Below are 13,947 nucleotides of genomic sequence, written 5' to 3'. Positions count from 1 at the left end.
AGGGCCACTACGCGCGGGGGCGGGGCCTCACCTGCAGCAATTGTTGTTCCCGCACATGAGCACCTCGCGCCCCCCGCAGCAGATGGTGCAGTAGGACTGATAGCCGTCATCATCATACTGGTACGCGCACTCCAGGAAGCAGTTCTAGGGAGCACGGCGGAGGCTCAGAGACCACCGGGCAGCACCCAGGCCAGCCAGGGTGAAGGCAGGCTATGAACCCAGCCTCTGGGCTTTGGCCTTGAAACCTCGACACAGAGCCCTGGAGACACGACCCCGCTACCCATCCAGCCAGGGTCCAGCCCAGACCACAGATCTGGGAAGGGGACACCATGCCTCCCCACTGCAGTGGACAAACCAAGGAGAGGCGCGTGGGAAGGGCTGGAAAAGAAGGCCTGCACCGCCTTGTGGTCCCCCGCCCCAGGGCACAGGGACCCACCCATCAGTCTGTCCACGCCCACTTCACACTAGCAACTGTGAGCCCACATCTGGGGACATGAATGGGGCTTTAGAGGGGGCAAGGATCTCTCAGAGGAAAAGCAACAGCAAGTCAAACGCGTGAAACCCAAGGATCCATTTTATCAGGACTCTGCTTCAAGAGCAAACCTCGGAGTCACCCTCACAGCTATCCCAGGCGCCTACAGCCCGGAGGCCAGGAGGTGTGGCCAGCCGGGGGCCTCGCCTCTGCTGGGTGCGCCCCTACCTTGCAGTTTTGGCACATTCCTCCGATGAAAAGAGGGTGTTCCAGGGTGACGTTGAGGCTCCCACAAGAGATGCAAATGTCTGGAAAACAGAGGAAGCAGAGTGAGTGTCACAGAAGGGCCCCCTCCCCGCTTGGGCCGAAGCCCAGCTCCAGAAAAGCTATAACAAGGGGCGTGCTGGAGCAGCAGCCAGAAATGAAGGCAGGAAAGAGTCTGGGAGGGGCCCCATGGAACAGGGAGGCAGCGCGGCCCCGATCTCAGAAGCCCACTCATCTCCCTGAGCAGCAACGCCGCCTTCCAGGAAAGGCATGGTACGAGGGTCAAGAACCCGCTGTGAGAACGGGGCCTGACCCTGTGTCACTCTGGAGATGTCCTCGGGCAGTCAACCCTTAAGGCCTAGGCCCCTGCCCTCATCCTTCCTGGCCCTGAGGGCCCCGAGCTGGACACACCATCACTAGGCCAAGGGAGACAGATATGGGATGCACTAATGACCCCCAGATGAGAGAAGGTGAGGAAAGGTAAAAGGGCAAGTTCAGATCCAAGAGAGGCCACCCTTATCTGGCCCACTGGAGTGTCCCAAACCCTAGTGACCAGTTCCCACCACCGACAGGAAAGATCGTGGCACCGGAAGATAGATGTGTGTCAAGCAGGCTGGAGGTGGTGGGACATAAAGGACACATCCTGTCACCAAGTACTGATGTCCCACGGCATCGTACCTTCCTCGGTACCTATAGTACTCTGTGCCGGCCACCACCTTAGGGCCCAAGTGGAACAGACAATTGACTTCCCAGGGCCAAGGCCCAGCTGCCCCCTCAGGACTCACCCTCGATGTTCCGGCACTTCTGCCGCACCTCGTACACCAGCCGCTCTGCAGAGGGGAGGAGAGCCCGGCGTCAGAGGAGGCCTCGAGGGTCATGCCCATTCCTCTGAACGCCGGCCTCACCCTGCCGCTCTCTCCAGAGCCAGGCCAACTACCTCTTGTGCGTTCATCAATTATCTCCTTGACCTTGGGCTTTTCAGTTGTGCTCTTTCGGGGCTTTTTGGCTGGTGGGGGCGGTGCATAGGCAGCTGCCTCGGGTTCAACCCACATGTCTGTGTAAACTTCTTTGTAGGGGTTCTTCTCCTCTGGATCGGGAAAGCATGTGATGAGGTCATGGTTACTGGCTGACGAGGAATCCCAGCTCTCTTCCCCTGGACCATCTACCTACAACGGGGTGTAGCAGGGTGCGGCCCGGTGCCCAGCTTGTTCCTAGCTCCCAAGTCTCTGGTGCCAGCAAGCCAAGGGGGAGCAGGTTGTTCAAAGTCCCAGAGTGGCACTGGCCCTACCTGGCCCCAGGGAGGGGGAGACGGCGGCCATTCCCACTGCGAAGCTTCATGGAGGAGGCCTTGACGGCCCTACCTAAGCACGGCTTTCCGAGCCTGGGTGCGGAGCTGCTGGTGCACCTGCGTTTACCTTCTGGGGGCTCCAGGCCCTTGGGGCCAGAGGGCTGGAACCCTCCCAGGGCCCATTCGATCATCTGTTTGTTCTGCACCTCCACGGCCTTGGCAGTGTCGCTCTCGTCGCTGTCGTGGCACATCGGGAACAGCTTCCCCGCTCGGCTGCTGGCCACCTGGAGGGCAACACGTGTGGGGAGAGTAGCGAAGGTGGGCTCAGGCAACAGGTGCAGAAAGGAGACGAGTAAGGAGAGGAGGAGGCCCGAGGGCCTCCCAGGCAGACCCTCTGCCCAGGCCTAAGCCCTGTGCTCCAGCTTCCAGACCAAAAGTGGTCCCTGCCGTCTGAGCTCGCCCTGCTGAGTCCCTCGGAGGGGCACTGACCTGCAGTACTTCGTAGATGGCCTTGCGGTACATGGGCTGCTTGTTGTAGGTGGCCTGGTGGAAGGCGCTGCAGAAGGAGCTCAGCGGCATCAGCTTCTCCACACACACCTGAAGGCACAACCCGCCCTCGTTTGCTCCTCCTTCCACACTCACCGAGCACCCACCACCTGCCTGGCGTGGTCAGGGGTGGGGGCATTAGGGCCCGGTCTCTGCCCTCAAGAGGACCGGATGCACCAGTAAATAATTACATGACGTAAAGGAGGAGTCCAAGCCCCGGTGTCGGGGAGGACCTGAATGCAGGTGGAAGGGAATTCTGGGTACAGGGCTCCTGGAAGACATCCGACTCTCGTTTGGAGTGCAACCTAATGATCTCAAGGGCTTCCTCCAATCACACATATACAGAGCGGGGACGAGCAGAGCCCCCTCCTACCATCCCAATTCCGAACCACGCCCCCAGCCAAAACCAGAGGCCCCGGGACAAAGACCCCTTCCTCCCCGCCCGCCCCTGCCAGGCTACCGCCAAACCCCAGGACTCACCACTGAGAACTTGCCATCTCCGAACCACATGACCCAACGGGTGCCTTCTGCTGCTCGGCTCCGGCCCGTCATCCACCAAGACACAATGCGGCCTGGCCACCAGGAGAAGCCCCGCAGTTTCCCCCACACCAGCTCCCCAATGCCAAAGCCCCGGCCGTCCTGGAGCCCCAAGGAGCAGAAGTCATTACATGGTGGTCACGAGGCCCTGCCACCCTGATTCCCCCCAAAGCAACCCCAGCCCTGGGCATCTGAGGGTCAGGACAGCCAGGAGGGAGCGCCATCTGAATGGACAGAGCGAGACTGGAGAGACAAAGAGGCCTGGGGTCGGGTAGAGAGAGCAGGACGGGAGGAGCTGGACGAGGCAGGTGAAGCCAGCCGCTCACCTCGTACTCCGGTTCATCATCAGCTGCTTTGGCGGCGTTCTTGTCCCCAGCGTCAGCCCCCACGGGCTCAGGCGTGGTGGCCACAGTGGGGGATGCGGGGTCGGTGGGCTGCTGCACAGCAGGAGGACTGGCCTCCTCCACCTTCTGAGACTCGGTGGACCCCTGGTTTTCTTCGACAGCATTCATTACTGCAATCACCTTGGCTTTCTTCTCAGCCTGGGGAAACAAGGAACAGAAGTTACCTTGAGCTGACACTCAAGGGGCTCTTCTCAATCTCTCCAGGGTCTGGAGACAGTGACAGAAGGTAAGGGGCTGGAGAGAGGAGTTCTTCCCTCATCAACTCAAGCAGCTTGCCACGGAAAACAGAGAGACGTGAAGTTGAGAGGTGAGCTCAGATCACTTGGCTCAACGCCAGCCTTCTCTGCCTCCTAGGAGATCTTCCTCCCTCGTCTAACCTTCCTCAATTGTCAGCATCATCAGTTGCCCATCTTCTGATACGGAGAGATCAATTCTATGCAGATACCAACGATGCCCCTTAGATTAGGCACAGGCCTTGGCTCCAGCCTCTCCTATCTTACTCCCCGATCTAGAAATGGATCCTCTTGTCCTTTTCTCCATAGTTTTCCTGGGCAATCGACCCCTTCTCTTCCTGGTCTTGGCTTCCAGACCACAATTCTAGTTTTGTTGTGATACGTAACGAAGAAATCACTGTTTTGTGTTCAGAGCGCACGGTTCCTTCCCCCTCTGCTCAACCACCACGAAAAGCCCCAGAAGAGCTTGCCTGCTCCCGTGCTCACACGCCATCCTGGAGTTCTCAGGATCACAGCTAATGTATGTTGTCACCAGATTCTACGCCTTCTTTCTACGTGCACCTTTCAGATCCATAAATACACTTATTCTTTCAACAACTATTTAGGGAGTCCACAGTATAGCCAAGCATCCTCTCTGCCATCCCACTGACAAATTAATCCAAACCCAAGTATTCTCCCAATTTGAACAGCCTCCATCCTTTCACCGTTCACCATCTCATGCTCATCTTTCAGGCTATGACCTGCATGCCCATTCCTTCTCCAAACCTGCTCCAGGATTCCCATCACCCTGCAGAGGAGAATGAAATACCTGATACTTAGCTCTGAGGGCCATTCAACCTAATCTCACCCATCTCACCCCAACGGCTGAATCTAGGACACGTGGCCCTCAAGCTTCAAGGCTCTGCACCCGTTTTCACCACACCAGATTCAAAGGGAAAAAAATCCCACCTTCAACATGAAGCTTTCCCTGAGAGCTTAGAGCTGTGAATACAAACCCACCCTCAAGATTACCTGGAGTATAAGATCTCTAAGCTGGAAGTCACAGCATTTATATTCCTGTCTTAGCCTTGCAACTAATTAACAGCCGACTTGGGAGCAGTCCCTTGAGTTGCTCCACCTAAAAAGGAGTTTGAACTGAAGGATTTCTGTTAACCTTTTCTGACTGGTTGAAGAAGTTGACGTATGTATGTACCAAGAATTCCAAGGCCTCTTCAAAGCCTGTCAATGGACCCCCAGGTCCCAGGTTAAGAAGAGCTCAATGGTCTACTGTCTCTTAGATTCATTTTAGTTTGATCTATCTTCAAGTCTTTGCCTCCTGGCCACAGACCAAATCTGCTTCTTGTGGCAATTCCTAAAACACGAGGATGGAAGTCTTAGTTCTTTCTCTGACTCAACAAATTCTAAAATGGGATAAAGCATCCTTTGCCCCCAGCCCACAAACAGCTGGGACAGAGAGCTCCGAGGTGGGGTGAAGGTGGAAGAACGCAGAGGACCTGCTCCTCCCTCCCAAGCCCCACCCTCACCTGGGGGATCCTGCCCCACCCCTTCCTAAAATCTACCTCCTCCCCTCCCACAAGGTGTGCCTAGGTGTGCACTCAAGCCTGTGGGGAGAGAGGCTCTCTCAGAATTGTCAGCTGCGGCTGCGCTATCCCAGGGCCAGATCTGCTCAGATAAGTGCCCTGCCTAGCAGTCTCTGCTCCCTTCCCTCCACCATGCCTCCGTGAACTTCAGGCACGGCCGCTGACCTAGACCAGGGTGCTGCCTTGGGTGGAAGGCAGCACCATTCTGCCAAAAGACCCAGTTTCCAGGGGCGACGGGCCCCCTCAGCCAGAACAAGGTGCGCAGGTGGCAGGAGGCGGCAGGGGGAAAGGATCCCAGCAAGCAGCGCTGGGGGGGCCCAGGGCACACGCGTCGGGCTCCCCCCGGCCTCCCCCAGTCTAGAAGGCAGTCGTGCCTGACACCACCCTCCTCACTCCCCCTCAGCCCCTTTGTCTCTCTTCTCAACCCCTCCACAGTGAGTTCCTGAACATTATTCTTCCCCCACAACTTCCCCCAGCTTGTCAGACGGTGCTGCTGACGGCTGTTAAGCGCCCCCAACCCAGTAGGTGCAGGAGAACACGCACCCAGCATGGTTTGGCAGGCAGGGGAGGAAGGGGCCTCCACCGGGACAAGGCCAGCAGGGGTGGGGGAAGGAAGAAGGGGGTGGGTCAGCAGCAGGAGGCAAGAGGAAAGGGGAAGAAGGGGCGAGAGGGTGGCTGGGTGGGGGAGGGGCTCATTAGAATAGACTTGCCTAGGGCAGTGCGGGAGGCCCCTTTTCCACGTTCATGCCAACCCCCCCGGACAATAGGAGAAATAAGGGTTAACTCTGGGCTGGGGCTTTTGGGCTAAAGGCTCCCCCCCACCTCAGTTCAGAAGGTCCTACCCCAGAGTAGCCAAGAGACTGGGCAGGATCAGGAAGACACCACACCAGCCCCACTACGGCGGCTCGAGGAGGCCACTTGGCCTGGAGTTTGTTCTGCCTGGAGAGCCACTGGTAACTCCACTCTGGTGGAGGCATGGCCTCCCCATCCAGTCCCATCTCCTCAGGCAGCTGTCCCGCCTCCACCTCTCTCTGCGACTCGGGCTGCTTCCCATTCCAAAGGTCAGAGGTCCAGGGACCCACGCGGACCCCGGGCTGTCCCAGGTGCCTCTCCCATCACAGGCCGGCGTCAGGCCACCCCACAGCCCCCTGTCAGGGCCACACTGCTCCCTCCCACCCTGACACCACTTTTTTCTGGTGGCCTGACGGTGGCTCCCAGGAACAGGCAGGAGAGGAAACTGTCCCTCTCAAGAGGCCACAAGCTTGGCACGGCCTGAGGACGGCGTGGTCCACCAGCCAGGAACGCAGGTCAGCAAGGAAATGCCAGCAACCCATCTGCCAGCCAGCTCAGCAAAACCGCCGCTTTTAGCCCGACTCCACGGGCCGGGGCCTGCCCCCAGCCTTCGCTGACCACTGCCCCAGGCTCACACCAGGCCTGCTCTTGCTGGCCCCTGAGCCGCCAGGTCCCACCTGAGCGCAGGAAGGAGTGGGGCTTGGGGCTCCTGAGGAGGAAGTGGGTGGGACAGCAGTAACTCAGCATCTCCAGAACTCAGGCCAGGCAGGGGAGCCAGCTCCTGCGGGCCGGGGAGGCAGACTTGACTCTTCTCAAGCCCAGAGGGCTGCAGGCCCAGAGATCCTCCCACCGGCCCCGGCCGCCTCCCCGCCCCCAGTTTCCCCAGGGCTCCATCCAGGAACCTACCCATAAGGCCAGGTGCAGCCCCTCTGTGGTCCGGCTCAGGTGTGAGCCCCAGCCCTGAAGCTCTGTAAGTAGCTGCCCGTCTGGGGGGAGGGGAAGGGGGCGATGGGGCTGGGGGGCGGAGGGGGCCAGAGAGAGGGGGAGGGGGAGGTGGGGGGGAGGGATTGAACATTTTCTTTGTCTAGAACTCCAGGTCACGTGGGCCCCGCTGGAGTGCCTGGTTGGCTGCGAGCGGGCCGGGGGAGGGGGCCGGCTCTCAGACGCTGGCAGTGGGCCAGCCCCTCTCCTTCGGTCCGAGGGGCGCGGGCCGGCGCTGGGGCCTGGGGGCGCGGCTGGGCCTCCGCCCGTTCCCAGGGCCCCGCCCAGGCCAGGCTGGAGGCGGTGCCCGCCCCCTCCAACCGGCCAGCCTTCCCCGCCCCCTCTCCTCCAACTCCGCCAGAGCCCGGCGCGGAGCCGGGGGGCGAGGCCGGGAGCCCGCGGGCCGCGCGGGGAGGGAAGGAGGAGAACCGGGAGGGAAGGGGCTGCCCTCCAGCTGCGGAGGTAAGGTACGAGCGCCCAGAGAGCCAGGAGCGCAGGCAAAAGGAGAGAGGAGCTTTCGGGCCGTCTGGGAGAGACAGAAGAAAGTTGTTAAAAGTGAGTCTCAGCAGCACAACCAAAAAAAAAAAAAAAAAGGAAAGGCTTACAGATGAGCGAAGAGGCCCAGGAAACTGTAGGAAAACTCAGAGCACACAGAGATGGGCAGAAAGCGCCCGTACAGAACTGGGTGCGCTCCAGAACGGGAACTGGGAGCGTTGCCGGGGGGGTGGTCTCCTCTGCCTTAAACGGCGTGGCGTGAAGAGTTCAGGCTTTGAAAATCACTTCCTGGCCAAGTCCCTGGGTCCCCTAGGTCACTCTGGGTCAGCCTTGGATGTCTCATTTTCCTGTTTGCAAGGTGCGGGGTTGGGGGGTGGGGAGGAGGAGTTCAAAAGTACAGCGATTCCTTCATTCCCAGGCACATACATCTGCTGCTCAAGACTGCACTCGTTCGGAGCCTCCAGGTGCAGCTTCAACCATTTCAAGTTCCCTCCTCCTGAGCAGAGGCCCCTCCCCCCAAGAAGAATATATATGTGTATATATATGTATATATATACACACATACATACATATACTCTCTCACTCCCTCTCTCTCTCTCTCTCTCTCTCCCTCCCCCTCTCTTTCCCTCTCCCCCTCTCTCTCCCTCCCTCCCTCTCCCTCCCGACATCAAAGAAGCAGACACTGTTGGCCCTGCCCTCAAGGAGCTGACAAATTCAACTAGACTTGGAGAGATTGGAAAAGATCGTTGAAAAGCATCTCTAAAGAGAACTACGCCACAAATACCAACCACCCTGATGGGCCAGGATGGCTTGGAAGCCAAACAAAAATAAGTAGTATCAATGATAAATGAGGTTAAGGAGGTCAGTGTAGAGCAGAGGCTGAACCTGGAGGATGAATCAGATTTGGAATGAGGCTGGATAGGGAGGAAATAAGAGATGTTAGGCTGGATGGGGAGGAAAACACTTGCCCACCTTCACCTCCCGCCCCACAATACAACTAAAGCTAAGGGGTGCGGAGAGAGATGTTGATGGATATATCCTATCGCAGTGAAGAATAACCGCGGGTTTTCTTACATGACAGGGTGAATGGGTATTTTGGAAAGATTAGCCTGGGGACCTCTCTGGTGGTCCAGTGGGTAAGACTCCACGCTGCCAGTGCAGGGGGCCGGGTTCCGTCCTTAGCTGGGGAATTAGATCCCACACGCGTGCCACAACTAAGATGTAGCACAGCCAAAATAAATAAATATTCCTTTTAAAGAAAGAAAGATTAGCCTGTTTTGTTTGCAAGATGAATTAAAAGGAAGAGGGGCTTCCCTGGTGGCACAGTGCTTGAGTCCGCCTGCCGACGCAGGGGACGCGGGTTCGTGCCCTGGTCCGGGAAGATCCCACATGCCGCGGAGCGGCTGGGCCCGTGAGCCATGGCCGCTGAGCCTGCGCGTCCGGAGCCTGTGCTCCACAACGGGAGAGGCCACAACAGTGAGAGGCCCGCGTACCCCCCCCCCAAAAAAAAAAAAGGAAGAGCAGGGGAGCTGAGGGTAAATGCTCCCAGCAGGGCAGGGCTGTTTGGCCAGCCACACTCTCAGAGGATCTGGACTGGGGTTCTGGTTCTATCACTGTGACCTTGGACAAGCCACTTAACTCCAAGAAGTCTTTTTTCACTTGCAAAACAGGAGTGATGACATCTGCCCTCCCAGGCCCAGGAATACCAGCATCACTTAAGGAGATAATGCCCCCAGGTGCCTGGCTTCCAACCACAAGCTGCGGGAACAAACCAGCTGGAACAGGTGCTGGTATAAGGAGGTCAAAAGATGGGCTGTGAAGGAGAGCCTACCTACCATCCCTCCTGGGGCTCAGCACCCTTCTGGGCGCCGTCAGAACAAGCAGGCCCTAAAAAAGGAAGAGGACTCCAAATCAGAGCGAGCCTTCTCCAAATAATACTCAGGGAGTACAGACTTCCTCTCCCCACCCTGACTGAGATCCAGAACCCATACAGCAAAGACGAGCCGTTCCATAAAACACAGGCCCTATTCTGCTCCAGGCCATCTTTCAACCCAGTCAAGGTACCTGCTTGGTATAATTTTTCAGAAGATCCCCAAGCAGAGATGAGAAGCCGTGAGTTTACACCTCCTGCCTGCTCCCACCCTTTAAGGAACATAGTAAGACTTGCTTGGCTTCTCTCACTGATGCCTCCCCGGCATCCTCCCAGGCCACTTTAGACCTCACCCCAGGCCTCCTCTCAAAATGAAGTTTCTGATCCGGCTTGGCCGGCTCTTTTTAAAAACACTATCTCATCTATGACATCTCCTTTTCCATTGTTATGTGGCTAAACACCTTAGACTCTACACTCCATGGTCTTGGGACTTCTTCAGTAAGTAATGCTGCCTGTGCATGCAGTCAGGACTCAAAGTGTCAGGGTGGACCAGGGCCATCAGTTTCACTTTTTCTTGGCCCACTTAATAAAGGAGCCTTTCCCTCCAGCTGCCAAACTTCCTTATTCTCATTCTTTAAAATTAAGCTCAAATTGGGGGGAGGGGCAACATAAGAGTAGGGGATTAAGTGGCACAAACTACTATGTATAACATAAACTACAGGGATATAGTATACAGCACAGGGAATATAGTCAATATTTTATAACAACTATAAGTGGAGTATAAGCTTTAAAAATTGTGAATCACTGCGTCGTACACCTGAAACTTATATTGTAAATCAACTACACCTCAATAAAAAAAATTTGTTTTAGTAAAATGAAGCTCAAATCTTACCTCTTCCACACAGCTCCCAACTGAAGCAAAAAAAGCCCAATTCAAAGGTGTCCCCTCGCCACTTAGAGCACCGCCCCTCTCCTGTAGCTACACAGACAGGTAAGGTTACCCTTTTCTATACTGTAAGTCACTCAGACTGAGATTCGTGTCCTCTTTGTACCTGGTGGGCAGAGAGAGACCTCAACGCAGAAAAGACCCCGAGATCTAGGATAAGAGGTGACTTTAGCGAAAGGTCAGGAAAAAACTAGGGCAGCCTTCTAGGATCCTCAGGTCATATATGTCCTCGGCCTTCCAGAGTAACCCTCCCAGGGTGGTGACTGGGATAGGTCTTTTGATGAAGATAAAGATAGTCAACCTAAAATAGCAGGGTCATGTAAAGTGAGCCAGGTTCTTGGAAATGTTCTAGAAGTATGTTGAGAGGAGGAACCCCTGGACGAAAAGAAGATCTGGCGGATGTCAAGAGCCTAAAAGAAGCGCTGGAGAGGAAGCGTCCAGCATGGTCCAAAAGGGAGGGTGACCTGAAAGAGAGGGCACATTTCCTGTCTGGCAGGCCGAGAACAGTGATCCAGTAGGCCTGATGAAAACACCTCTTAAGGACACCTGACTCTCAGCACTTATCCCGTGTTCATCAAGCAAACTTCTAACTTTAATTACATTTTCCAGTGACTCTGATACCAGTAAGCTGCCAGAAAACATCAGGACCACTAGGTCCTGTAGCACTAGGATCTGCGTTGAAAGGACAAGTCCTGTTATAAATCTGTAAATTGAACATCCTGGTGTACGTCACACTCCTGTCTCTGAAGAGCACGATTGTAAGATGTGCCGTGAATCTGACTTTCCAGCTCACAGAGCTGATGTGAGATGCTAAGTCGTGATCCTCCACCCAAGAGCAGCAACTCCCACAGGTGCAGGTGGGAATGCCACGCCTGCCTGACTGGTTTTAACTCAAAGTTCAGCGTTCTGTGGCGTGCTTTGTCATAAAATCCAGTGCTGGTGGGAGGTGGGGAGGTTATGTTGCTTCCCTCAAACAGGACATTACCACCTGAGTCCCTGTACTCAGAATCAGAGAAGCCGGGATCCCTAAGAAGCCATCTGCAAAGCCACATATTGGGAGGACACTGCATATTTTCTGCCACATAAACATTCCCACTGACCCCAAGACCAGCGAGACCTTATCCCGGCAAAGGCTACAAGATCAAGATGGATGTCTCTTCTGATCCTGGCCTGCCCTTCCATCTGCAGCCCAAAAGCCTCAGTACTACACAGTAGACCTGTGACTACCTGCTGATTACAATCTACGCTCCTTGCATGGCATTCAAGGCCCCCACAACCTGCAGCACTTACATCACACAGCCCACACTCTGCCCACCCACTTGCTGTTTCCCAAATATGCCCTTTCCCTGCCTCTGTGCCTTTGCTCGTGCTGTTCCTTGCTCTTCCCCTTCACCTTCCACTGGCCAAAATCCCACCTATCCTTCTAGGCCCAATTCACCAGTTACCTCCACCAAGAAGGTTTCTCTAGACCTGAACTGGCCAATAAGAGAGCCACTGGCTGCATGTGCCATTTAAATTCATTAAAATTAAATAAAAATTCAGTTCCTCAGGTGCACTAGCCACATCCCAAGTGTCCAAGAGCCCATGTGGGTTTTTGGTGCTACTGTACCAGGGACACAGATTTTAGAACATTTCCCTCATTGCAGAATGTTCTTTGGACAGCGCTGCTCTAGCCCCTCCCCCTGATCTTCCCCCACTGAAAAGTTACCCTGTCCCTCCTTCTCCTCCGTACTCCCAGAGCACTTTGTAATCCTCTCCTAGCACTTGCCAGTCTTTGCCTGTACTAAGCTGATTGTGTACTCATCTTTCTCCTCCACAAAATTAAAAATCCTAGAGGGCAGGGCCGGGATCTTACTCAGGTTCACATGCAAGCAGTGTGGACCAGAGCCTCTTGCACACTGTAGAGGATGAAAGCAGTGTTTGCTGAACTGAATCCAGCATTGTCTCAGGAGCCTCATATGGAGTCCACTGACCAAGTTCCCAGATGCGGACAGGTACTTTCCACAGCAAAGTTCCGATCGGTGCTAAGAGGTCCAGGTCCAGGGCTCCCGAAAGAGGCCAGGAATCTTTGTTTTCCTATTCCCCTGCAATCCATATGGAGGTTGCAAGCAAATGACCAGGACTGGGCTGCTGGCAATGAAGCTAAAAATAGCCACAGAGCCAACAACAAGGAGTTAGCAGGACTTGTTGCTAGGGAGACCGGTCGCAGAGAGCGCAACCAAGCAGGGAGAAAGCGTCAGACCTGCACCCAGAGAGCAGAGGCCACGGTGGGGGGAACTCAAAGTTGACAGGGGTCCAAGGATCCCACCTAGAGATGTTCCGCCTTCTGGTAGCTCCTGACTAATGCACTGAGTGGGGCAAGTGTACCCCCGTCCCTCAGTAACCCATCTCCATGGAAACCACCATTGCTGGGGTGAAGTACCAGCCCCTGGAAGGGAGGCCTCTGCCTGGAGCCGGTTGTTATGGCAACCCGCCCCCCGCGCGCCCCCCCCACAGCCCATCATCCTCTCTCTCCTGGCTTCTCCTGTGGGGAAAAGGTGGGGGCCTGGTCTTGGCTTAGCCAGCATGACCAGGAAACACCGGCTTCCTGACAAGACTGACCTACAACGGGCTCTTCGGAAGCTCCTGGGACCCCAGTACGGCCTGTCAATCCTCAGCACAGGGCAGAGCTTCCTTTCCTTCCTGTGAGGGCCTCACGGATCACCTTGCCAGGAGAATCCCATGCTCATTGGATTTATTTGTATCAGGATCACCCGAGGAGATTTTTAAAAATACAGATTCTTGGGCCCGACCTATGGAGATCAGCTGGCTTGGGGTAGGGCCCAGGAATCTATTAAAACCTCCCTAGGTAATTCTGATACCAGCCAGGTGTGGAGACCACCAATGGCCCTGGCTGTGACAAATGAGGAAACAGGCCTACAGGGGACTCAGCCCCCCACCCAAAGGGTCAGAGCCAAAAACTGAGGAGGAGGTAAACACACACCTGAGGGGAGCTGCCCACCTCCTGGGCCTGTCTCTCTTGCTCCCCCTTGAAACGAGAACACGCTGTCTCTGATATTGGACTGGGATTTAAAACTGAGCCTCTCAACAAACCGTCCCCTGTGGCAGAAAGTGGAAGGTAGTGGGGCTAGGCAGTCTGGTTCCCAGAGTGTACAGAATGGTGGCTGCCCAGGCAGATGATCTGGGCTGAAAGAGAAATCCATCCTCCTTTGGAAGGAAAGCGAAAGGGTCACCATGGCAACTGCAGGGTGTCGGCCCAGCTGGGCTTGGTGCCCTCCCCAAACCTGGGCCCAGGAGACGCACGGCTTTAGGCAAACGCCATGGGGCAGGGGCACCCCCCTCCCCCGCCAGTCTAGTCTAGTTTCAGAACTGTAAGGAGGCTGTGCTCTACCCTGGAGCCAACCTCTGAGCCTGCCCGAAACACACCTAAACACTAGGGTCCAGGAGCCCTAGGAGTCCCGAGCACATGCAGTAGCCAGGCCAGGAAGGACATGGAGGAGACGGTGCAGGAGATGGCCTCCACCCGCCTGTTACTCACA

General features: G+C 56.0%; 1 protein-coding gene across 4 annotated transcripts in view; it reads right to left on the bottom strand.

Annotated features, from left to right (window-relative positions):
- The window catches only part of DNMT3A (DNA methyltransferase 3 alpha), a 102,181-nt gene that overhangs the window by 12,719 nt on the left and 75,515 nt on the right, over nucleotides 1–13,947 (bottom strand). For 3 of the 4 annotated variants that reach the window (XM_079941651.1, XM_079941652.1, XM_079941653.1), the window contains 8 exons: nucleotides 3,434–3,649; nucleotides 3,051–3,209; nucleotides 2,514–2,621; nucleotides 2,152–2,308; nucleotides 1,674–1,823; nucleotides 1,522–1,566; nucleotides 701–780; nucleotides 32–144 (listed from right to left, as the gene is read on the bottom strand). In XM_079941651.1, the coding sequence (XP_079797777.1) occupies nucleotides 32–144; nucleotides 701–780; nucleotides 1,522–1,566; nucleotides 1,674–1,823; nucleotides 2,152–2,308; nucleotides 2,514–2,621; nucleotides 3,051–3,209; nucleotides 3,434–3,649 (1,028 nt within the window). Of the gene's footprint in view, nucleotides 1–31; nucleotides 145–700; nucleotides 781–1,521; nucleotides 1,567–1,673; nucleotides 1,824–2,151; nucleotides 2,309–2,513; nucleotides 2,622–3,050; nucleotides 3,210–3,433; nucleotides 3,650–7,022; nucleotides 7,148–13,947 lie in introns of those variants that run through there. The other variant, XM_079941654.1, reaches the window with a different exon arrangement.

The sequence above is a fragment of the Stenella coeruleoalba genome (assembly GCF_951394435.1).
Source record: "Stenella coeruleoalba genome assembly, chromosome: 13".
Classification (NCBI taxonomy): Eukaryota; Metazoa; Chordata; class Mammalia; order Artiodactyla; family Delphinidae; genus Stenella; species Stenella coeruleoalba.
Note: the sequence above shows the minus strand (reverse complement) of the source record. Positions and strands in the feature narration are given on the sequence as shown.